At 54.7% G+C, this 21,348-nt stretch overlaps 11 protein-coding genes across 11 annotated transcripts; 7 read left to right on the top strand and 4 right to left on the bottom strand.

Annotated features, from left to right (window-relative positions):
- CDEST_02664 (uncharacterized protein) lies at positions 1-2,653 on the bottom strand. The gene is made up of 3 exons (XM_062918823.1): positions 1,315-2,653; positions 764-1,256; positions 1-709 (listed from the first exon to the last, which is right to left on the bottom strand). The coding sequence occupies exons 1-3, from the start codon at positions 2,214-2,216 to the stop codon at positions 17-19; spliced, it is 2,088 nt and encodes a 695-aa protein (XP_062774874.1). The 5' UTR covers positions 2,217-2,653; the 3' UTR covers positions 1-16.
- Positions 2,654-3,123: 470 nt separating this feature from the next.
- CDEST_02663 (Putative major facilitator superfamily, MFS transporter superfamily) lies at positions 3,124-5,880 on the bottom strand. Its single transcript, XM_062918822.1, has 5 exons — positions 5,004-5,880; positions 4,848-4,943; positions 4,404-4,780; positions 4,316-4,349; positions 3,124-4,228 (listed from the first exon to the last, which is right to left on the bottom strand). The coding sequence occupies exons 1-5, from the start codon at positions 5,247-5,249 to the stop codon at positions 3,368-3,370; spliced, it is 1,614 nt and encodes a 537-aa protein (XP_062774873.1). The 5' UTR covers positions 5,250-5,880; the 3' UTR covers positions 3,124-3,367.
- A 354-nt stretch (positions 5,881-6,234) lies between these two features.
- On the top strand, positions 6,235-10,327 carry CDEST_02662 (Putative TauD/TfdA-like domain, taurine dioxygenase TauD-like superfamily). The gene is made up of 6 exons (XM_062918821.1): positions 6,235-6,751; positions 6,813-6,907; positions 6,985-7,221; positions 7,351-7,555; positions 7,618-9,230; positions 9,279-10,327. Exons 1-5 carry the CDS (start codon positions 6,439-6,441, stop codon positions 7,920-7,922), a joined length of 1,155 nt encoding a protein of 384 aa, XP_062774872.1. The 5' UTR covers positions 6,235-6,438; the 3' UTR covers positions 7,923-9,230; positions 9,279-10,327.
- Positions 8,143-10,327, bottom strand: CDEST_02661 (Putative restriction of telomere capping protein). Its single transcript, XM_062918820.1, has 2 exons — positions 9,290-10,327; positions 8,143-9,237 (listed from the first exon to the last, which is right to left on the bottom strand). Exons 1-2 carry the CDS (start codon positions 9,990-9,992, stop codon positions 8,237-8,239), a joined length of 1,704 nt encoding a protein of 567 aa, XP_062774871.1. The 5' UTR covers positions 9,993-10,327; the 3' UTR covers positions 8,143-8,236.
- Positions 10,328-10,515: 188 nt separating this feature from the next.
- CDEST_02660 (Putative dynamitin) lies at positions 10,516-12,185 on the top strand. The gene is made up of 3 exons (XM_062918819.1): positions 10,516-10,729; positions 10,791-10,850; positions 10,901-12,185. The coding sequence occupies exons 1-3, from the start codon at positions 10,691-10,693 to the stop codon at positions 12,089-12,091; spliced, it is 1,290 nt and encodes a 429-aa protein (XP_062774870.1). The 5' UTR covers positions 10,516-10,690; the 3' UTR covers positions 12,092-12,185.
- A 492-nt stretch (positions 12,186-12,677) lies between these two features.
- CDEST_02659 (Putative small ribosomal subunit protein eS28) lies at positions 12,678-13,544 on the top strand. Its single transcript, XM_062918818.1, has 4 exons — positions 12,678-12,793; positions 12,857-12,922; positions 13,036-13,119; positions 13,206-13,544. Exons 2-4 carry the CDS (start codon positions 12,862-12,864, stop codon positions 13,265-13,267), a joined length of 207 nt encoding a protein of 68 aa, XP_062774869.1. The 5' UTR covers positions 12,678-12,793; positions 12,857-12,861; the 3' UTR covers positions 13,268-13,544.
- A 674-nt stretch (positions 13,545-14,218) lies between these two features.
- On the top strand, positions 14,219-14,509 carry CDEST_02658 (Putative sulfur carrier ThiS/MoaD, Beta-grasp domain superfamily; the record flags this gene model as incomplete). Its single annotated transcript, XM_062918817.1, has 1 exon — positions 14,219-14,509. One exon carries the CDS (start codon positions 14,219-14,221, stop codon positions 14,507-14,509), a length of 291 nt encoding a protein of 96 aa, XP_062774868.1.
- A 111-nt stretch (positions 14,510-14,620) lies between these two features.
- Positions 14,621-15,871, bottom strand: CDEST_02657 (uncharacterized protein). Its single transcript, XM_062918816.1, has one exon. It carries the CDS (start codon positions 15,231-15,233, stop codon positions 14,622-14,624), a length of 612 nt encoding a protein of 203 aa, XP_062774867.1. The 5' UTR covers positions 15,234-15,871; the 3' UTR covers position 14,621.
- Positions 15,872-16,413: 542 nt separating this feature from the next.
- On the top strand, positions 16,414-16,763 carry CDEST_02656 (uncharacterized protein; the record flags this gene model as incomplete). Its single annotated transcript, XM_062918815.1, has 2 exons — positions 16,414-16,673; positions 16,722-16,763. One exon carries the CDS (start codon positions 16,414-16,416, stop codon positions 16,624-16,626), a length of 213 nt encoding a protein of 70 aa, XP_062774866.1. The 3' UTR covers positions 16,627-16,673; positions 16,722-16,763.
- Position 16,764: 1 nt separating this feature from the next.
- CDEST_02655 (uncharacterized protein) lies at positions 16,765-17,556 on the top strand. The gene has a single exon (XM_062918814.1). The coding sequence runs from the start codon at positions 17,045-17,047 to the stop codon at positions 17,552-17,554; it is 510 nt and encodes a 169-aa protein (XP_062774865.1). The 5' UTR covers positions 16,765-17,044; the 3' UTR covers positions 17,555-17,556.
- A 116-nt stretch (positions 17,557-17,672) lies between these two features.
- Positions 17,673-21,306, top strand: CDEST_02654 (Putative major facilitator, sugar transporter, major facilitator superfamily). Its single transcript, XM_062918813.1, has 8 exons — positions 17,673-19,005; positions 19,065-19,190; positions 19,258-19,361; positions 19,417-19,529; positions 19,780-19,924; positions 19,995-20,326; positions 20,398-20,802; positions 20,868-21,306. The coding sequence occupies exons 1-8, from the start codon at positions 18,830-18,832 to the stop codon at positions 21,054-21,056; spliced, it is 1,590 nt and encodes a 529-aa protein (XP_062774864.1). The 5' UTR covers positions 17,673-18,829; the 3' UTR covers positions 21,057-21,306.
- The last annotated feature ends 42 nt before the right edge of the window (positions 21,307-21,348 follow it).

The raw sequence follows: 21,348 nt of genomic DNA, 5'->3' as shown, positions 1-21,348 counted from the left end.
AGGATTCACATGGAGCCTACTCATACGTTCTCTGCAGATTCGCAGAGGCCTGCGTGGGGCTGTTGAAGACACCAGGGTTGTTCTGCACCGAGGCCATCCAGTCGTCGTTCGTAACGTTGTCCCACAAGGCCCCATTGGCAAAAAGCATATCGAGCGTGCCGTTGGACTCGACGGTGTTGAAGGAGCCGTCGAAGTTCTGTAGCTGATCGATGAGATCGTGCGCGCCCGGGCCCATCTGGGCTGGCTGGTCCCAGATAGGGCGGCCAAGGTTCTGCCGCTGAGAGGACAGTGGCACCGGGCCGCCGTTGCCCATGCTTTGCGCAGCGCCGTCCTTGTCGAACATTGAGAGGAAGCTTGCTTGGGCCTGGGCGTATGGCTGGTCGGGATTTGACATGCCATTGATCGCCGTAAAGACGTTCGTTTGGCCGTTGGCTTCGGCAGCTCTCTCGTTGCGCCATTGGTCGTCGTTAACCTCTTGGACTCTAGGGGTTAGGTTCCTATTCATGGCCAGTAGCGGACCGTCTTGGACCTCGGCTATTCGAGTGCAGAGCATCTCCAACAGGGCCTTGTTGCCGCCGCGACAGGATGCAAGAACCCTTTGCAGCTGGAGCAGAATGTCTCTCGGCCCATCCGTCGAGGATCGCGGCAGCCGGAAGTTGTTCGCAACGGCATCGGTAACGGCGCTCGCAATCTCATAAATCTTGAACTCCTGGATGGTGTCAACTAGGGGTGGAGCGACAGGGGGGCACCCGGGGGTACGTACTATTCCAGGGCCATGGGCTTCAATAGCTGTGCTTGGAAGCTGCGAGATGAGCTGAAGGAACTCCTTGGCTATTTGTATGGGATGCGATAGGGAGGTGACGTTGTTCCCAGACCAGGCACGGCCGTGGTTCATGGTCACCTTCCAAAGCACCGCCTGCATCCACTGACGGGTGACGACAATGTCAGCACGCTGGATATCATTGCTCGCATCGGAGTCTAGGGGTATCTCTTGGAGCTTCCTCTGAACCACGTCGAGACAAGCTCTGCTGGCGGTCTGCAGGCCGTCTGCCATGGACCACATGGCGTCCTCGTCATCCGAGTTCTGGAGTATGTCGAAGGCGCCACTTTGGTCAAAGATCCAGAAAAGATTGGCCAGCTTCTTGAACGCCGGCAGGATGTGGCCCTCGTCTTCGCCCACCCCTGAACCGTCCAAGGACGGGAAGCGGATGTTTGATTTCAGCACCACGGGCAACTTGTGAAGCATCGCGACTCCTCTGCGGTTGTGTCAGAAACAGATCACGACGTGAAGAACGGCTCCAGGACAAGACAAACCTTTCTGTGACGAACAGCAACCACAAAATCCTCCTCTTCATTTGCTGCTCTGGTAATGGTAGAGCTGCATAGGACGATTCCTTATGCAATCCCATTATTTGGGCAATAGTGATGGCCTCCCGTAGGTAGAGCAGAGATTTGGCCCCCCCGGGTTGCTGGTTTTCATGATAAACATGGAGGAAAAAGGAGGTTCTCAGCCAATTGAGATTCATCGGCGGGCCACCCTCTCGTTCCTGAAGGCTCATCCTCGACCGCTGACACTCGGCCTCCATCGAGTTCGCCGTCGCCGGGTCATCGTTGTCCGTCGTGGCCAGCTTCAGCTGGGAGATGGTGGCGGCCCCAACGGCGTTAGCCAAGACGTAGGACTCGAGATCATCAGCGTCGCGGGACAGCGAGGCCATGATCTCCTCGACTGCGATGATGGGCCACACGGGGAACAGACGCAGGCGGTATATGCATAGTCTCAGGACGAGTGACGCACTAGGGGTCCTCTGCGGCTGCAGCGCGGTCTCTTGCCGAGCGAGTCGCTGTCCGCCGGTGGAGCCCCTTGTGCCCTCGGACGAACATCCCTCGGATGACGAAGGGGACCGCGATGACGACGTGGTTCCCGAGGGCGCGGTACCGGCGGCCGGGGTAGAGGCGACGGCGGCCCCATCGCTTGTTGGTGAAGTTGAGTTTGTGGGAGCGGTAGCGGAGGCGGCGGTTTCCTGCTGGGCCTGGGCGATCTGTCGTATTGTCTTCGCCCTCAGGTTCCGGGGCCCGCGAGTGGCAGGGACCTTGTTGAAAGTGCATGCGGTACCGATGGCGGCGCAACCGTCACACGGCGGGACTTCTGTGCACTTGATCTTGCGGATCTTGCACGCGTCACACGCTCTCTTGCCAATCTTGCGCCCGGATGACATGTCGCGAAGACGGAAGAGAACGTTGGCCTAGCCGTGTCGTGTCATGGCAGCCGTGCCTCGGACTTGTTAGCTTTCACCCTCCCCACTGCGTCTTGTCGTGGTGTAAGGTATGCGCGTGTGCGAGGCGAGGTCTGTCACTTGCACCGAGACAGGTCGGTCCTGGTCTGATGGGTGCTGTGGCGTCCAACAAGAGAGCGAGGTGTGAGGTAAGGCAGGTGACTTAGGTAGGTACCTATGAATGGGTACGTGAGGGTAACGATGGGTATTACAAAGCAAGGCTCCGAGATGACAGACGTTTGAGACAGATTTGACTGGGCCCCCTTTGGATTGGCAGCTCTGAAGCGGCAGCGATGGCAGGCGATGACAGACAATGAGAGGGACGACCTGGGACACTCGTGGACTCGAAGGAGAAGAAAAATTGGGGATGTGGAGGAGAGCTGTCGACGGTTTGAGATTCAGAGATGCAGACGGTGGGGACCTCGGCGATGGTGTGCTCGATGCGCTAAGCCCATCAGGGGAGCTGTGGAGATGCTGCACCCTGCAGTTGGAGCTGGAAAGGGCCCAAGAGGGGCTTTGGAGGCTTTTGGGGGTACCGAAGGGGGCGCACCCGTTGACGACCTTGGCACGGGTTTCCCCGCAAATTCGGCCTTGACCGCTGCTGTTCGAGCGGCACCTTGCAGCAGCGAGGCGGTCCAGACCGGGGGGGCCCAATCAATCGAGACCGGAACGGTATGGGTATACCTACCACCTAGCAAAGTACCTAGGTAGATAGGTGCCTGGGTATCGGCACTTCCCTCTGTATCACTCTCGATACAGCCACCACGAAAAGAAGCTTCATGAGAAATATCGTAGAGAGCCAAGTCCAGCCAATTGCTGTTGGGTTCTTCCAAATATGGAACTTCCTCTCAGTGTAATTCAGGTATTATGTGTTGCTTACTTAGGATCGTAAATTGTTAGTGCATACCTCCATGCCAACCCCCTGTCACCCCCCTCCCTTAAGGCCGCTCGCTCTCATCAAACTGTAATTATTCAAATTTGTTGTCTTTTTCCAAAAGACTGGTATCCAGGTATGCCTCGCTCAATTCTGACATGATTCGTCGCTTTGCCAACAACTCCTCAAAAACAGATCGGACTTCACTTCACGTCCGTCTCTAGTAGACGAATCGGAAATCCAACCGCTTGTTTCCGTCCAGCTCGCGTGCCGCCGAGTCGTTCTGGTATGCGTGTTGCTGCTCAGCCGACATGGCGTTCCATGCTCTCTCCTTGCGCTTATTCATCGTCACCAGCACCTGGCGATGCACCAGGAACACGACAAGACTAAACGCGCAGATGGACACGCAGGCCGTGTTGCCGCGCTTGTAGTAGGGAGAGTCGTAGGAGCGGTAGATCTGCCCACCGGCGAGGGATCCGATCTGGACAATGACGTTGTACGTCGCCGCCGTGATGGCGCGCTTCTTGACGTCGAACGTGTTCTCCGAGATCCACGATGACACGATCGGATGGAAGTAGGGATATCCCGAAATGAGCGTGATGATAGAGAAACGAGACCATTCCCGGCCGCCGTCGGGAAGCGTGATCAGCGAGACGAGAAGGGGCATAATCCAGAGCTCGCCAAAAATGCAGTGGAACGCGCGCTCCTTGAAGTAGTCACTGCTAAAGGCCAGCGCAAGCATGGTGACGATTTGCAGAGCCGCCGAGGGGACTGTGAGCATATTGGCGTTGAACGTTGTGAACCCGAGGCGGCGGAGCGTAAGTGTGAGGTAGGCCTGCACGGGGGTCGCCGGGATGTAGGCGACGAGGCCGATGAGGTACAGACCCCACATCGATGGGTCGGACCACGCGTTCTTGATATCTTTCCAAGTCGCCGGCTCCTTGAGTGCCGTGAGGCCCTTGGCCGGATCGTCGCGGAGGATGCGATTGATCATAATAACCTCCTGTCTCTCCGTGTACCACGGCTTTCTCCAGAGGGGCGTCTTGGTGTTGGTGGGAGACTGGGGGAGCCAGAAGAAAGCCTGCATGCACCATGTCAGCGACGTGTTTTCTTTCTTCTTCTCGTCATCGACGAAATAGGGGTGAAGGGGGGGGTTCCGAATACATACCAGAACAGCCAAGACACAGGTGAGAAGGCCTTCCCTATAAGAGAGGTTAGTTTTGTAACTATCTAAGGATAGATTAGGGGGTTCAAACAGCAGAAATAACCAGAACCAGCCTGGGTGTCCCCCGATGCCACGCATCTGTAGGATACCCGCAGCCAGCAGCGCCGAGATGACTCGCGCAACGTTCAAGGTGGACCAGAACACGGCCAGTCGCACCGACAGCTCCTTGGACGTGTAGAAGTAGGTCGCGAAGAGAATGGTACCGGGGATAAAACCGCCCTCACAGGCTCCGATGAGGGCCCTCGTAACGTAGAAGCCGGCGCGGGTCGTCATCCAGGCCTGTCCCCAGGAGACGGTGCCCCACATCATCATCAGGGTCGGCAGCACGTACTTGAAACCGAACCGCTTGGTGAGGAGCTGGACGGGGAACTCGGCGGCCAGGAAACAGACCAGCTGGATTGTATTTCCCTATGAGCTGAACGTCAGCCTTGCACTCGTAGTAGTTTCATGGGACTAGTTAGGGGAGGGCTTTTACGTTGTTGTAGTCATCACTGGTGAGCTTCATGTCCTTGAGGAAATCATCGGCCAGAGCGTTGCTCAAGTTTCCTCTGTCCAATTGGAGGCCAAAGAACTTTGAAGAGTCAGCGGGAACATCCTCTCATCAGCCGAAGCAGGCAGGGGCTTTACACACCATTACACACAGCATCGATAGCAGCTTGAGGTCGGTGATGCGCACAACCTTTCTTTCCTCGGCGGCGGTCCAGGTCGCGGCGGGATCCCACCGGTGCTTTCCCTCGTAGGACTCGTGCGGTTGTACGAGGTCGGAGAGGTTCTCGCGGCCAACAACGCCGGCATTGTCCGAGTCCAGGTAGACAGAGACACCGTCCTTGCCGCTGTCGCTGGCCGGCTTCTGCGTGTGAGTCTGGACGTCGGCCATGTTTGCTGTTGCCGCCGTCGGTAGACGGGCCTCGTATAATCCGGGTTGGTGGGGAGACGGCGAGATAAGAGGGCCAGCTTGGGTGGGCGTGCCGTTGTAGCTTCCCAGAGGTATTGTTTGAGGGCTCGCTAAAGAGAATGGCGAGGCGACGGTGATCGACAAAAGGCAACCGACAACGGGGCGTGGTGAACGCTCGACTTAAAAGTCATTCCTTGAGGCTCTCAAATATTCTGATTGAGGCTAGCAGATGATGGCTCTCACGACATCAATGCTCGGTCTTGCGTCTTCGATAGCATCCACAAACTAGTGGAGGTAGACCATGTGGCCGGACAAGGGGACGGAAGAAGATGGTGTTGACGGCAACTTTTTTCGCCTTTCTTCCTCGGAGGTAGGCTCTCCAATCTACGTCTGGGTCTGGCTGGCAGTCGGGCCCGGATGGCTTAGCCGGAGCAACGGTTTCCAAAAACCTTACCCCAGACTCCCATAATTTTCTCCGCCGCCGCCGCCCCTCTTCGCCCGGGTCATTGGAACCTACCCCTCTCCGTGGACGCCTTGGAAGATTTCACGACGGCTTGGACACGCTTTTTAACCGCAGGATAGCTGCTCTTTTCTCCAGCAAAAGACGGCCTAATCCCCAATATCTCGTTCCGTGGTCTTGTAGTTATGTCAAAAAGGGTGTCATGCGCCGAGGCTTTTGAAAACGATATGGGCGAGTGCGAGGTGCAAGGTAGCCCCGGCGCGGCAAAGACGTGATGTGTGATGATGCCCGCGCTCGACTCCGAGATTTTCTCCGGTCGTCGATTTCGCCGACGGGGGACCCCGCCTGGCTGATTGGCCACAGCGGACAGACTTCGCCGAATTAGGAAGCTTTGCGATTGCGCCATCGCTCGCCCACCAGCCGGGAGCCTCCGTCACCCTGACCCCCAGAACGCAACCAACTACTGGAGAAAACGTCTGACGATCTTCTTCCTCCCTCACCCCATCCAGTGGCTGTCCCCCCCCCCCCGGTTTCGCTTCGAAAGCAACAGAGAAAGAAAAGAAGAAGAAAAGGAGACGACGCTCCTCTGAGTTACTGTACGTACTTGGACTTGGAGACAGACACATTACGGCTTTCGGACTTAAAACCTCTCATATATATACGCATATATATCTCGGGATCTTTTTTTGTTTATCAGATCCTTCCTAAATCATGAGCGACGAAACCCTCAAGCGCCCTTCATCTCCCAGCTCTGATAACCTACATACTCTCAAATTACAAAAGACCAACAGCAACAACACCACCATGCCTTCTGCAGTCTCAAACGGCGCGGCCGCCGCCAACATCGTCGGCGGAAACCCCGTCGCCCGCCCCCGGTTGAGCAAGCCGCTCGTCTACTCTGGCTCGTTAGACAGCTTCAAGAGCGCGGACGTCACCCCTGTCATTGGTCGGGAGTACGAGGGCCTCCAGGTTGTTGACCTTCTCAAGGCTGATGACCAGGTCATCAGAGACTTGGCTGTCACGAGTAAGTATTGACAAACTCGCTTCCGCACCCGTAAGTACCTCATGCTAAAGAGTGGCCTCAGTTTCTCAGCGCGGTGTTGTCTTTTTGCGAGACCAGCATGTCACGCCAAACCAGATGAAGGATTTTTGCCTCCGCCTCACAGAGCTCGCCGGATGTGTAAGTCGAAACCGGTATCGGATGAGCCAAATCTCATTCAGTCCTTCGTTCCCTGCCTCCTAACCCGGCCGAAACAGCCCGAATCATCAGGCCTTCATATCCACCCCCTGACCGAGGAAGGCAGCGAGCTCGGTGATCAGATTAGCGTCATCAGCAGCGAGAAGCAGAAGAAAGGAGGCGGTCTCACCCACCAACTGAGCGACGTGAGCCGCTTCGCCAGCGCCGGCTGGCACACTGACATCTCCTTCGAGCAAGTCCCCTCGGACTACGCAATGCTCAAGATCCACACCTTGCCCCCGACCGGTGGTGACACTGTACGTTCATCTCGGCATCCTTATTGCCCCCCCCCCCCCCTGCTGCATCACGTACACACGCACACCCGCACGCACCCTTGTCGATGCATACAGATGGATTTTGCCGCTTACTGAACCCTTCGGGATTAGTTGTGGGCTTCTGGGTATGAGATCTACGACAGACTCTCCCCTGCCATGCAGAAGTTCTTCGAGGGGCTGACGGCCACCCACGACGCCACATTCTTCCACGAAGAGGCCCGAAGGCTAGGCAACCCCCTCCGAGAAGGTCTCCGAGGCTCGCCGCTGAACAAGGGCTCCGAGCTCAAGGCCGTCCATCCCGTCATCCGCACCAACCGTGAGTGATGGCCCCCCTTTCCACCTGCAACCAAGGGCCTAGAACGCTGACAAAATCTACAGCCGTGACTGGCTGGAAGTCCGTCTACGTGAACAAAGGCTTCACGAAGCGCATCAACGGCGTCACAAAGGACGAGTCCGACGTCCTCCTCAACTATCTCTTCAACCTCGTCACCCAGAACCACGACGCCCAGGTCCGCTTCAAGTGGCGCCAGAACGACCTCGCCATCTGGGACAACCGGAGCATGTGGCACTGCGCGACCTACGACTACGTCGAGGCCAGGGCGGGCGACCGTGTGGCGTCACTTGGCGAGGCGCCCTATCTTGACTTGAACAGCACGGGCAGAAGGGAGGCTTTGGGGTTATGAAAAGGAGTGACGGAAGCTTGCTGCGGCGACCGGCGTTTAGTTTTGAGACTTTTAATGAACCAGCAGGGCATCTGATGAATCGACGTATTAGCCATGGCATTCACGTCTTGCAAAACAGCACATGCGATAGGGCACAAGTCAACAGACCAATATAAATGGTTGCTGCTTGTCATGACATCTGCCATGCCGCTTTCTGTTTCATAATGCATAGTGCTATTTGATAGCCCAACAAAGGCCACCTGTTGACGGCCGGGTCTTGAACTGCTTAAAAGCTCATCCGTTACATGCCGATCATCATATTTGTTCCTTCAATGTCAAACCCGTTCATCGCCGCTGAGATGGTCAACTGTATCTCCAGTGTCTTCATGAAGCAGATCGCCAATCCACCTGCTTTCCTCGAGTATCTTTCTTGCTTCGTCAGCCTCAACCTCCATGTCCTCGGAGATCAACTGAACGGCCAGCTCGGGAACCAAGACTGCCTCCACATAACTGGAGTATCCACGCGATGATATGAGCCGGTCTTCCACGGCTCGCTCTCTCAGCATCGACGAGAATTTGCCAATAATGTTTTCGGAAAATGCACGCAGGCCGCGTGGGCCGTAGTACCCAGGCGTGAGGCTGTCCTCCGCCTTCAGGAGGGTGCGATTCTTGCCTTCTTTGACCTTGGCGACCAGTAGTGACGCGTAGTGGGACGAACCACCGTTGATGATGCACCGAAGAAAGTCGTAATGAGTTGTTAGTCGAGAGCCAAGACACTCCCAATTAATGCTGGGATATCCCCGAGCATCCCAAGCATCCTCGGCCGACTTCTTTTTGTGTAATCGACAGAACTGGATCTGCCTACGAATATGCAGCCGCGACCCCCCCGAAAAGCTGTCCAAGAGAGTCTTGGCAACGGTATCACCGCACATTGGGCATCGTGTCTCTCTGTCAACGTCGGAACTTGATTGGTCCGAGAGGTCCGAGAGGTCAAAGAACGAGTCGTGCTCCTCCTTCCCTTTACACAGGGGCTTGGGGCTCAACTCTGGGTCGCGGAGAAGATCAGTTGATTTCCTCTCAGGACTCTGCAGAGGTTCAGGCAGGGATCCAGATGGGTGCTTGAATTCGGCCTTGATGGGGCGTCGAGGCGATGCGCCAGGGCTGAGAGATGAATGCTTGAGGAAAGACGCCTTTGGAGGGCTACCAGGAGGTGAGGACGGCCAAGATGGAAGTTTCATGAGGCCTTTGGGCGAAGCCTTGCCGGGAAATTGATCAAATGGGTCATCGTCATATGCCTTGAATGACGGTAGTGGCTTTTTGGGGGGTGTTGAACGATCTTGGATGAGGGTCAGCAGAAAAACAGCACACCGATTGCATGAACAACGAACTTTCTCCCTTCCGGTTGGCTGCAGTCTTCCCTCGCGAACTCCTGGTCGTCGGTTTCTCAGACACATTCCTCGGCCGCTGACTGGCGTTTTTGTCCTTCTGAGAGTAGGATTTCGGTTCACCCCTCAGTTTTCTCACCTCTCTCGCCTCGTCAAGCCTGCTGGTCAGTGCCCTCTTTTTGTTAGAGATGAGGTGAGACGCAGCATCGACGGACGAGTTCCTCTTGATCGGACGAGCCATGGTCTCTGACTTCTGTGAGTTAACAGTCCGCTTCGGATCCGAGTTACGCTCCTGTAACGCGCTGTACTGTCTAGCTTGTTCCTGTCCCCTCTTGGAAGTACCATAGTAAGGGGTCCGTTGAATGTCTGCCCGGGATGGTCGTGGACTTTCGTCTGAGTCTGAATAGTCGGTAGCGGGGTTGGAGTTGCTCTGGGGGCGGTTCTCCGCGTGCTTCGACAGTAGCGAAGGCTTTATGAGCATTTGGTCTGGCCTACTGCCTTGGAGATTCGCCGATAGGCGCGGCTGGCTGAGCGAGGGAGCCTCGGGCTCACTCAACTCCGATTCCGTGTCATCCATGGGCGGGTCATCAATGTTTTTGGGCTCGAAACGAGCCTTGCCGTTGACAGTTTTGAGTAAAGGAGGGGGCATCGCATTTCTCGATAGTCCCGCTCGCCGCCCAGTCTGATAATCGCTCCTGCTGGCCATGTTGCTAGAGTCGAGTTTTGAGGCTCTCCTCTAGTCCGGCTGATGCGGGCGGTATTCTAGGCGCAGAGGCAACTTCGTTGAGCGTGACGCCAGCAATGATGTGCAAGCTTCTCAAAGGGAGTTTACCATCAGTCCTGATCAGCTAGACAGCCAATCAAGGGCCTTGGTGAGGGGACAGAATCGGGCCAGAAGTAGTCAACATGTGCGGTGTGGGGCAATGCAGCAAACGCCGATTGACGGCCTGTTAGCTACGATGCGAGGGTACGAACGCATCGAGTGTGAAGAGAGGTTGTTGTTTGGCAACCGAGGGCCACAAAAATCGTTGCCGGTTGAGGTCAAGTTGTGCCGTCGCGTTCTGAACGCGTGCGGCGTGCCCAGCAGGGAGCTAGTTTACTGTGTTCCGATCCGATGGTACCCCCACCTGCCACTGCAATCCGCGCCTCCACGGGGTTTTAGTTAATGGGAAGCCCCTGCAGCCCAGCAACCTTGAGCTTGAAGCTCCCTCCCCTTTCCGCGCAGGGGGTCTTGGGTTGCACTGGTTCATTTCGCTGCATCGCACCGTTGGCTGACTTTATCGGCATCCACAACAACGAGGATTGGATCTCTCGACGAGCTCTATCCTCAAGCAGCTTGTTCAAAGAGCAATATCTTGACCGGGAGATCTCGATTATCTACAAAAAACCTCCTAGGGTTTCGTCATGGCCTTGAATCGCAAATACGCAGCGCTGCCAGATTTGGTCAGAGCAACCGTGTCCCCGAACGGCTGGAGCATTGAGCAGCCCTACTGACACCGCCTAGGACTCGGCCCCCGATGTGTACGAGACTCCGGAGCTGACCGACGACACTTCAACAGTTCCTGTGAGATTGGCTTCTTCCTACGCTACGGGCCGTGGCTGACGGTGCAGCAGACGACCGCCGGGCAATCGCACTCAGACGACGACTTCGACGACGATCTGGACGAGGATGCCAACGGGATCTCACGATCCCGTCTTCGGGTAGACCAAGCACGTTCTCGTTTCCTGCCCGCGGGAGTGGACGCCGCAGGGGTTGACTTTTCGGATCGAGTTGACGGCAAACGCAAGTCTTACAAGGCCTCGACGAGACGCCAACGCATTCTTCAAGATGGTACAGCAGAAATCGGTGAACTGAGTGACGAGGATGGCGACGACAATCTCGAGCGGAAGATCGCGCGCTTGCAACGGGAAGTTGAGGAGGCCAAAGAAGAGTACGGAAAGAGAAAGGAAGCTTCAGTACAGTCCGCTCCTGGGGAACAAGAAGAAAGTCTGGGGTCTCTGAGCAAGGTTCTGGATGAGATGTCTAGAACCATCGAACCGCACACCTCGAGCTCTCGTGCTGTTAAGCCGATATCGCAACTACCTAAGCAGGCCCAGGAAGGCTCAGGCTATGCTGTGCTACAAGAAAGCGCTGCGACCTACACCATCACCTATGCTCCTGCATATGAACAAAGCCACGCTCTTGCCAAGGCAGCGGATTTCGATAGGCGACTTGTCATTCTGGAGAAGGCCATCGGGGTTGGCTCCACAGCGTTGCCCGAGGTCGATGTCAACGGGCTGCCGAGAGCCATCCTCCCAACTCTTGATGGTCTTCAGAAGCAAATCACAACCCTGTCGCAGGCTTCGACGTCCAACTTGGATACGATCAGCCGTCGGGTCCGGACCTTGATTCAGGAGGCTCAAGAGTTGGAAAAAGCGAGGCAAGGAGCCAAGTCGGCACAGGAAACGCTTGGGAACGGTGCAGCGGACGGCGAGGGTGCTCAGCCTCCAGAGCAACTGGCCAAGATCAACGCCCTCTACGGAACTCTGCCCACAATTGAGAATTTGGCCCCCTTGCTGCCACCGTTGCTGGACCGCCTGAGATCTCTTCGGGCAATCCACTCCGACGCCGCGAATGCCAGCGAGATGCTGGAGAGAATCGAGAAGCGACAAATAGACATGGCGACCGACCTCAGACAGTGGAAGGAAGGCTTGGAAAAGATTGAGGAAGCGATGGCGGAGGGCAACAACTCGATGGCGGGCAATATGAAGGTCATGGAAGCCTGGGTCAAGGACTTGGAGGAGCGCATTGCGAAGTTGCCGTAATTGGCTTCTGGCCGTCGAATGATACCCTTGCTTTTGTCAATTTATTCAAGCCAAGCACCAATGAAGCTCTGTCAGACGTAGTGACTTGTGACACGCGATCCCGAATCAAGTCCTTGAGCACCTATATCACGTATTTGTTCACCTGTGATGAATGTGGCGCGCACGCAACTCGGATCCCTGTCGAGATACGCCAGCCTGAACATGGATTAAACAAGAACCACGACAATGCTTTGACAAGAGCGTGATTTACCTACGACGCGTTACTGTCAAGCAACATGCAAGACTGGAGATAGTAAGGTCTTGTGATTGAATAGGTTATTAGGCAGTCTATGACACGGATGAGTTCTGGTATACGACTACCCAACGCTGATTAACGGGGCCTCGTACACTATGTTCACTTGCACAACCAATCCGGCCTGGCTACCCTACCCAGAAGACTATCTAATGGTGGTTATGATGCTGCGGGGCAGAAAATACTTTGGACTGGAGAGAGCGAGGGCGGTGAGCCAAGGCGGTTAGACCCACAACAAGACCGCGGGATTGGCCCAATCATAGCACGCGCTGGGTCGTTCTCTCCTTCTCAGGGTTTTCCTGCCCTTTCCTTCCACAAACCCATCGCATCGTATCTGCAATCCCACGCCCAACTCCGAGTCCCTCCCCCAAAGCGCAGCCCATCACCAGCACCTTCGCAACCACATACATGTACGTGCCACGAACGCCGAAATTGACAGAGATCTTGACGACTGACGTGAACTTTGACTATAGTCAAAATGGATTCCGCTAAGCAGCCCGTCAAGCTTGTGAAGGTCACCCGCGTCCTGGGCCGTACCGGTATGCTCAACCCCCGAAATTAAAACAAGACCGATACCTCCCCGAGATCGAATACCACGATGCGCCTAGACGGAGGGAGGAAATTGATGGCCAAATTTCTGACATGGCAATAGGCTCTCGCGGTGGTGTCACCCAGGTCCGCGTCGAGTTCATGGACGACCAGACCCGTTCCATCATCCGTAACGTCAAGGGACCCGGTAAGCGGCCTCGAATACCCCGCGAACATCTGCCCTGGCAGCCAACGAATAGACGAACGGCTCGGTACTGACTTGTTGTGCTTTAGTCCGCGAGGACGACATCCTTTGCCTGCTCGAGTCTGAGCGTGAGGCCCGCAGACTGAGATAAGATGACGATTAGCGGCGGCGGCGTGTGTTATGGACATTACGAGGAACGGATCTTGGTTCTGAGGATGGGACAGCAACATTGCAAGGGCCTCGTCACCCGAGCCCACAGCTTTCGTGCTTAGAGGAGTCAAAAACGGATTCTGCATTACGAATACAGCAAGGTTCTCTCACCAGCCGCGAAGCAACTTCGGCACGAACGAAACCTCGTGTACCTGCTTGTGTGATGCGACGCTGGAGGGCGAGGGAAAGGCGTCTTGCGAGAAGTAATCATTATCAATGGACAGCCTGGGAAAATTCATCAACATCTTCTGCAGCAACTGTACTTTTCTTCCAAGTGCCCAGCGACCAACTTATGCTTCACCAACAGAGTTCTTACGGCGATAAGAACCATTCAGAACAGTCACCATGCTCCGAATTCTAGCAAAGAGAATCAAAGTGGAAAATATCCAAATTGGACAGCAAACTGTAACAGTGACTATCTGAGTGCCGCCACAGTCGCGACCTGCCCCGCCAGCCGCGAAACAAGCCGCCGAAAGCGAAATTCATATGGGGGGTTTTTTTTTTTAGGGTCACGTGATTGGGGGCTGCGTCTACTTTTTTCCCGGCAGGTTTTTTTTCTTGTTTGAATTGGCCCCACCTCAGCTTCTCGCAGGTATAAACTTTGCTTCACTGTCCGACGTTTCCTGCTTCCCTCTTCCTTACTCCTCAACCCACCGAAAGGGTTCGATGCCAATTGGTAAGTTAAAAATCTCTCTGAATTCTTTGCGACCGTTGGGATGATGTATCCAAATTAGCATGTATTACCTGAACATTCTTTGATGTATCACAATTATCACCAAGATCTCTGACACCAACAATATCAACCACTCTTTGTTTGTTTTCGTCGAGTTTCGCGGCATTGGCTAACGAAGCAACAAAAGAATACAGATACCCTCCTGAAACCCACTTAACAATGAACACGGTACCTAGACCTCCCAAAGACCACTTCAACGTGCTGTTCTTCGCCAGCGCTGGCTCCTTCACTTGTACGCCGCATGAGGCTATTCCAGCCCCGCTCTCTTTGAAGAAGCTTTTCGAAGTCCTCGAAGAGAGGTACATCGGTATCAAGGAGAGGATTCTGGATTCGAGCTTGGTAACGGTCAATCTTGAATACGTAGATATACCCGGTCCCGACGACGGCGATGGGCCCCTCATTCAGGCAGGTGATGAGGTTGCCATCATTCCTCCTGTAAGCTCGGGTTAAGAGCTGGGCGTATGACGATATCAGCGAGCACTTAGTGGGGACTTGGATCCAGTATACCCATGGTCCGAATCCCCCGGGTTGCCGAGGGCGCAGCGGATCGGACAACTGTCGATCACGAGCCTGATCGTGTCCCCTCTTGTCGTGCATTGTGATCATGTCCGAGTAACGGATCTTGTTCTCCATTCGCGTCTCGTGCCCCATTCCGGAGAAAGAACTGTTTCCACCCGTACGTCCAAACTCTCCACCAGTTCGGATCTTGTTTGCTACGACGTCTGCCCCAGCGGACGCCAAGCACAACCAAGGCCACTAGAAGAACGACAAGGAGAGTGGAGATGATGGAAATTATGGACGTTAAACTCGTGATGGTCGAGACCTGACAGCCCAGCGGCTTGGTACGGAGTTCCCAGCGTTCTGCCCAGTGCGGACAGATATTCTCATTGTAGGCAGGCGCCAGCAAGGGGATTGAGTACGCATTCGGGACACAAGCGGATGTCTGCCCAAGGCCAAGGATGTCAGCAATCGCTCTGTCTGTCTGGGATGCAAGAAGCCGCAAACCAACCATTGGACACCAGCTACACTGGCTTTCAGCCAGACACGCCCTACAGTCCTGATGTTTCCAGCATCGAAACAGATGCTCATCAGACGATTCTCCGGAAGTGAAGTTATGTCTCAGCTGCGATACCTCCTCGGCGCTGGGCTGTTCCATCGGTTGGAAGGTACCCATCACTGGCACCGTTTGCGTTACACTGGCACCACACAACTATCTCGTCGGCACACTTCGAGTCAACGCGATGCAGAGTCCGGACTGGCTGGTGGTGGTGGAGAGCAAGTTCGCCGAGTGCTTTGCCCGGATGGCGCTGGGGGAATGTGCGGGGAAGAAGCTGGCCGAGTTGGATGGATGGTGTCTGTGCGCCAACACGCAACTCTTCTCGCTCACCTCACATCAAATCCATTCATCACCGGACGTACTAATCCCCCGACAACAATGGTCGGCCTCGCTTTACACGGGTACAAAACACAGAAAGTGCTTGACTGCAGCACACCGGAGCACTTCTGTCTTCTGAACAACATGGCGAGTTTGATGTGACGGCAAAAAGGCCCTCTCCCTCCCCATCAGACTGCGATCTTCTATTTCAGCATCGCCAAACCTGCGCCGGGCAACGGGACAAGGCGACGGTTGACAACCATGCAGGTACCTAGCGCACCCTTGATGTATGATCTCGGAAACTTCACCGTCTTCACGCACCCGCGGTTGAGGAAACGCTGTGTAACAGTCAGTTCAAGCAACTGGACCCAAGATCACGGTTTGGACCAGTTCTCATCAGTCGGCAACTTGCATGGAAGGAATTCTGTTACTGGCGGCATGCCGGTAATTCATGGATAAATTACCCCTGCCGAGAAGCAGCCGCAAGTCAACGACATGTCGGCATGTACACGTCTCATGGAGATGGCTACTTGTTAATGAAAGTATGACACCCGTCGATCTCTTCCAGAGGCATTAGTATACACGTGCCGTATTGTGATGACCGACGCAGCCCGAACCCTACATCCCTTCAAGTAAACTCATTGAAATGTCAAAAGCGGCATCATGTCCTTCCGTTGAAGCAATCGGCCCGGTCAACGATACCGTGGAGAAATGGAAGGAGACCTACTGGTCAGACTCTAGTCTCTGGTCTTCACGGGTACTGAGGTAGGTAGAGGTCTGCACTGCTGTGTAACCGGTGGCGAGCACGTTGCGTCGCAACTCCGCTCGTGTCGTTGATTGCAAGCCCAAAGGGTTCCCGTCCCTGCAACACAGAAATCCGGCATGGGAATAGCGCGATCTATCTCCAACACAAGGCCCAGTCATTGATCACTATCGTATTTAGCCTAAATCAGGCTAAATGGGAGAATGTCCAAGCACCATGGGTGTGGCGCCGGTCAAGCTCGCGAGATCCTGGACCACGACCACCATGCGAGGAGGTGGCGGCGCATTTGACTTTACCGTTTTCTCCAACTTCATGCTAGGAATCTACAACCTCATGAGCGTTTCCAACCATCACTTCCAACACCGTGCGACTTTCACCGTCGTTGTAAAGACGGCGAATGCATCCCCCACGCCGACTGTTGTGGAGTAGGTGCTGACTCCTGGGTTCAGCAACCAAGGTTGAGCATCTGTCGAAGTGTCTGTCGTGCGTACACTACCAATGACGCTTACTAACCACCCAGATAGATAGCCAGTCGAATTTTTGCTTCCCAGGCAACCTCATCAAATGGAACGACAACCTATCGAAGCTGAGTATCCTTTGTCCAAAGGCGGCCAGAAGCTTTGTTACTTTTTTGCCGCAGGACAGGACGGTAGGCAAAGTTGGGCTGTTCCGCGACCTCGAATGACTGCACCTCCACATATCCACGGATCCACAGGTCATACATATCCACCGAGCTGTGTAGGGATCATGGCATTGTGGACCAGCGTTACTTAGCCAGCCAGCGGCCAGCCAGTCAAAGGAGCGGTGCTCGGCCGACGAAGTCGCGAGATCCTCCCTGCCAGCTATCATGCCGTTACTGCTTCAGTCGTGCAATCGAGATGGCCAATACTCGCCAATACATGCCGTCAAAGCAACACTTGGCTATCTTGCGTGGACAGTGCCACTTCGAGCAATGTATTTACAATTCTTTCTCGTTCATTCCCCCTTCTTTCTGTGCTACGGTATGCTCCTTCTCTTCACACGCCCCGGAAAAAAGAAAGTGGTATGTAGGGCAAGGTTACGGGGGAACGCTTTACCGAGGGATCTTTCTCTGAACAGGGGTGTCGCATCAACGGGACGGGGATATATGCGCATTCGGCCTGGTTTACCACTTATTCGAGCTCGTAAACGAACACTAAAATCTTTCAGTATTGCTACTGTTCATGCATTGACAGAAGAGTCCTCTCCTCATGCGGACAGCAGAATGCGTCTGTTGCCTGATTCCCCAGCCTGGTCCGTCCGCCTCCGTTCGTCTCGATCGGCCACCCAGAAGAGAAAGCAACGGAGAATCAAGAGAAAATGGTCACGAGCCACGTAGACATTAAGCCGGCTATATTTCGAGTCACTTTCCGCTACGTTTCACGTGTATGAGTACTGCACATACATATTCGTAGTAGTAGTATCCACTGTCCAGCCGTCCACCTCGGCCTTGTCTACCCCGCAGCGGTCAACTAATCTATACCTGGGTACGGTTTACCTAGTCAACCCCGAATTCGTCTAATTTTGCGGTTCCTATTCTTCTCGTCCGTGCTTTGCTGGGATATCTCTGGGGTAAAGTGCCGGCAAAAGCTGTCCTTGAAGCCTTTCGTTCGTCACTTCAGCCATTGGCGTCGACGGCAGAATTCGAAAGACATGAGTGCTCTGCTCTCCTCATCTTGATAACTCCGTTGAAATGAACCGTCTCGCTTCAAGCCGAGAGCCGAGTCGCCTCCTTGGGGGAGCAGGAAACCCAATTACGGGCGAGATCACTGTCAAAGTCTCCAGGCTCCACTGGAAAGACGAAAGACACTTCCCTGCTATCCCCACTCCGTCAAGTCTTCTCCACGCCATCCAACGTCCAGCGAGTGGAACGCTCGCACCTATTCCCACCTAGTCTTGTCCTTGTCTGGTGGAATCCAGTGTCCACACGAGGCGCCCGGCAAAATACGATCGCCAAAGTATGAAGACATGGGCGTTGATTCGCATTCACCCGTTCGGACGGTACCATTTTCTCGGCGAAGAGCTTAGCACTGAGAGGCTCAGTCTTGACCAAGGCTTGTTAGAGCACTTGGCGATGAAGCTTTTGCCTTGAAACATCCACTCGTTCGACTTTTGCCGGATGAAAGTGGTAGTCCCTTGTCGCACACCCATGTTCTAGTATCTTGGCTGCAGGCAGCTTGTCTTTTGACGAGGTCCTCGCAGTGATTGACATGACAGCTGATTGGGGACAGTCAACCTCCTACCAGGGCCTCACGCAAAGGACCCTAACAAAGTGGTCTTTTCCCGTCTGACGAGACACCACCTCAAGACCCAGATCCTCCCGGACCGACACTCCGTCCAGAAGCTCGCACTGTAACTGTCCGTAGGCCCTGCTTCGCTTCCAGCGTTCGTCTTATGATTCATGGCTCCATATATTAGACCTGGAGACCCCGCGTTGTGAATAGATCGACCTCCCTCCCGTGTCTTGTCAGTCTCTCTTCAGTCATTCTCTGGCCCAAGATCCAACACTCCAAGACTGTTCTGGCTTTTGTTCTCCGCGCCAGCAGATCCGAATTGCCGTTACAATACGAATACAAAGCCACACCATCTTCAGCGCCGTTGAACCGCCGTCAAGATGGGGTTCTTGAAGGGCCTCTCGCAGAAGAAACCCAAGGGCGAGGCCGTCGTCCAAGCCCAAGCCGAGGCCCCCGACTTCGAGAAGGTTGATTGGATCAAAGACCCCGGTCTGCGAAAGCTCTATTTTTACGCATTCGTTCTTTGCATTGCCTCTGCAACCACTGGCTACGATGGGTGCGTTAACGGCTTCCATGCGTGGGGGATGATGGGTTGCTAACGTTGTCCCTGGACAGAATGTTCTTCAACTCGGTCCAGAACTTCAGCTCTTGGCAGGAGTTCTTCGACCACCCCAAAGGAGGACAGCTCGGTCTCCTCAGTGCTCTCTACCAGATCGGTAGTTTGGTTTCTATTCCCATGGTGTAAGCATTCTATGTGCTAGAGAAGCCCCATCTATCGACCTCCATACTGACTGAACTGTGCGGATAGTCCTTGGGTAGCAGATAACTTCGGCAGACGAATTCCTATTATCATCGGCTGCGTGATAATGGTTGCCGGCGCTATCCTGCAGGGCGCTTGCCAGAACCTGGGCAGTAGGTTTCCTGGAGAGGTTCCGCAGCTTCTCCCGAGACACTGACCTTTTTCTAGTGTTCATGGGCGGCCGCGTCCTCCTCGGTTTCGGCAACTCCTTCGCCCAGATCGCATCACCCGCGCTTTTGTCAGAATTAGCACATCCACAACATCGCGCTCGTTTGACGACGGTACGTGAACTTCTCGGTCTCACATGTGAGCAATACGAATGCATTGGTTATGGTGTTGAGGAGGAAAAGAGGGACGATATGCTGTCTGGGCTGACCCGAAGGAACTGGCCAATGGTGGAACCCATTACAATGGGGTCAATTTGGCCCAGACCCATATTACCCTTCCGCCCAGCTTCGGCAATCCACTCCCCACCCCCACCGCCGGTAAAGACATCAAAAGATTCACCCACTAACCTATCTATTTGCAAAGGTGTACAACTGTCTGTGGAATGTCGGGGCTCTCATCGTCGCCTGGCTGTCTTTCGGAACCGATTTCTTGGGCAACGAGTGGTCGTGGCGTATTCCCGCCATCGGCCAAGCTGTGCCCTCCGTCGTCCAGCTCCTGTTCATCTTCTGTCAGTCTCCTCCTGGCCCCTTAAGCCGTCTCGGAAATCCTAGCCTACACAGTTGCTAACTAACTCCCAGGGGTTCCCGAGTCGCCCCGTTTCCTCATCGCCAAAGACCGTCATGACGAGGCCCTCAACATACTCGGCAAATATCATGCGAATGGCAATAATGAACACCCGACTGTCCAGTTCGAGTTCCGTGAGATCCGAGAGACCATCAAGCGTGAGGTCGCCGCCAAGAACAGCAGCAGCTACCTAGACTTCTTCCGCACCCCAGGCAACAAGTACCGCTTCATTGTCCTCATCTCACTTGGTCTATTCTCCCAGTGGTCTGGCAACGCCATCATTTCTAACTACACCAATATTCTGTACACGAACGCCGGCATTGAGAGCTCCACGGCCAGACTCGGCGTGAGTTCTTCTGCCCCCTTTCTCCTCATAGTCTAATTGGTACCGGAATAACATGCTAACGCACTCCGCAGCTCTCCGCCGGCCAGACTGGTCTCTCGTTGATCGTTTCTCTGACGCTGGCCATGCAGGTCGACCGCTTTGGTCGCCGCCCCATCTTCCTTGCTTCCACTGGCGGCATGCTCATGACATTTGTCTTCTGGACCCTCTCCGCCGGCTTGTACGAGGAGCACGGCTCCCCTGGCTCCAACTACGCCATGATCTTCTTCATCTGGCTGTTCGGCTTCTTCTACGCCTTCGCCTGGTCCGGCCTGCTCATCAGCTACTCCATCGAGATCCTGCCCTACAAGCTGCGCGCCAAGGGTCTCATGATTGTTAACCTCACCGTCCAGGCGGCCCTCACCCTCAACAACTACGCCAACCCCTATGCGTTCGAACACTTCGAGGGACACACCTGGAAACTCTACCTCATCTACACAGTAAGTCGCCCCGCCTTGACATCGTTGTTACTGCTGTAACCATCCCGACTAACATCAACTGGCAGGGCTGGATCTTTCTCGAACTCACCTTTGTCTACTTCTTCTACGTCGAGACAAAGGGCCCCACTCTCGAGGAGCTCGCCAAAGTCATCGACGGCCCCGACGCCGAGGTCGCCGACCTCGACCTCGCCCAGATCGAGCAGGAGGTCAAAATCGGCCACGAGGCCGAGGAGTTTGAGCACAAGCGCGGTTGAAACGTGTGAGAGGTCTGGTTTCCCTTTCGAAAAAGACTTGCTTCCATTGCAAAAGATACTACCCTAGAGCTTGAAACATGAGTGCGCATATGATGAGCATGCAGATACCCCACCACCCATTTTTTATGTACAGAGTCATGCGGTACGCACTTTATATACACATAATAATATGATCTAGAACACAGATAAGAGATGGCGTATTGTCTTTCACTTCGTGCTCTGCTTTGTCCATATACAAGTTCTGCAGCTACGGTGCACAAGAGTAGCGAATGACTTCAATTGAAAGGAGAAA

Source organism: Colletotrichum destructivum, chromosome 2, assembly GCF_034447905.1.
Source record: "Colletotrichum destructivum chromosome 2, complete sequence".
Lineage (NCBI taxonomy): Eukaryota > Fungi > Ascomycota > Sordariomycetes > Glomerellales > Glomerellaceae > Colletotrichum > Colletotrichum destructivum.
Note: the sequence above shows the minus strand (reverse complement) of the source record. Positions and strands in the feature narration are given on the sequence as shown.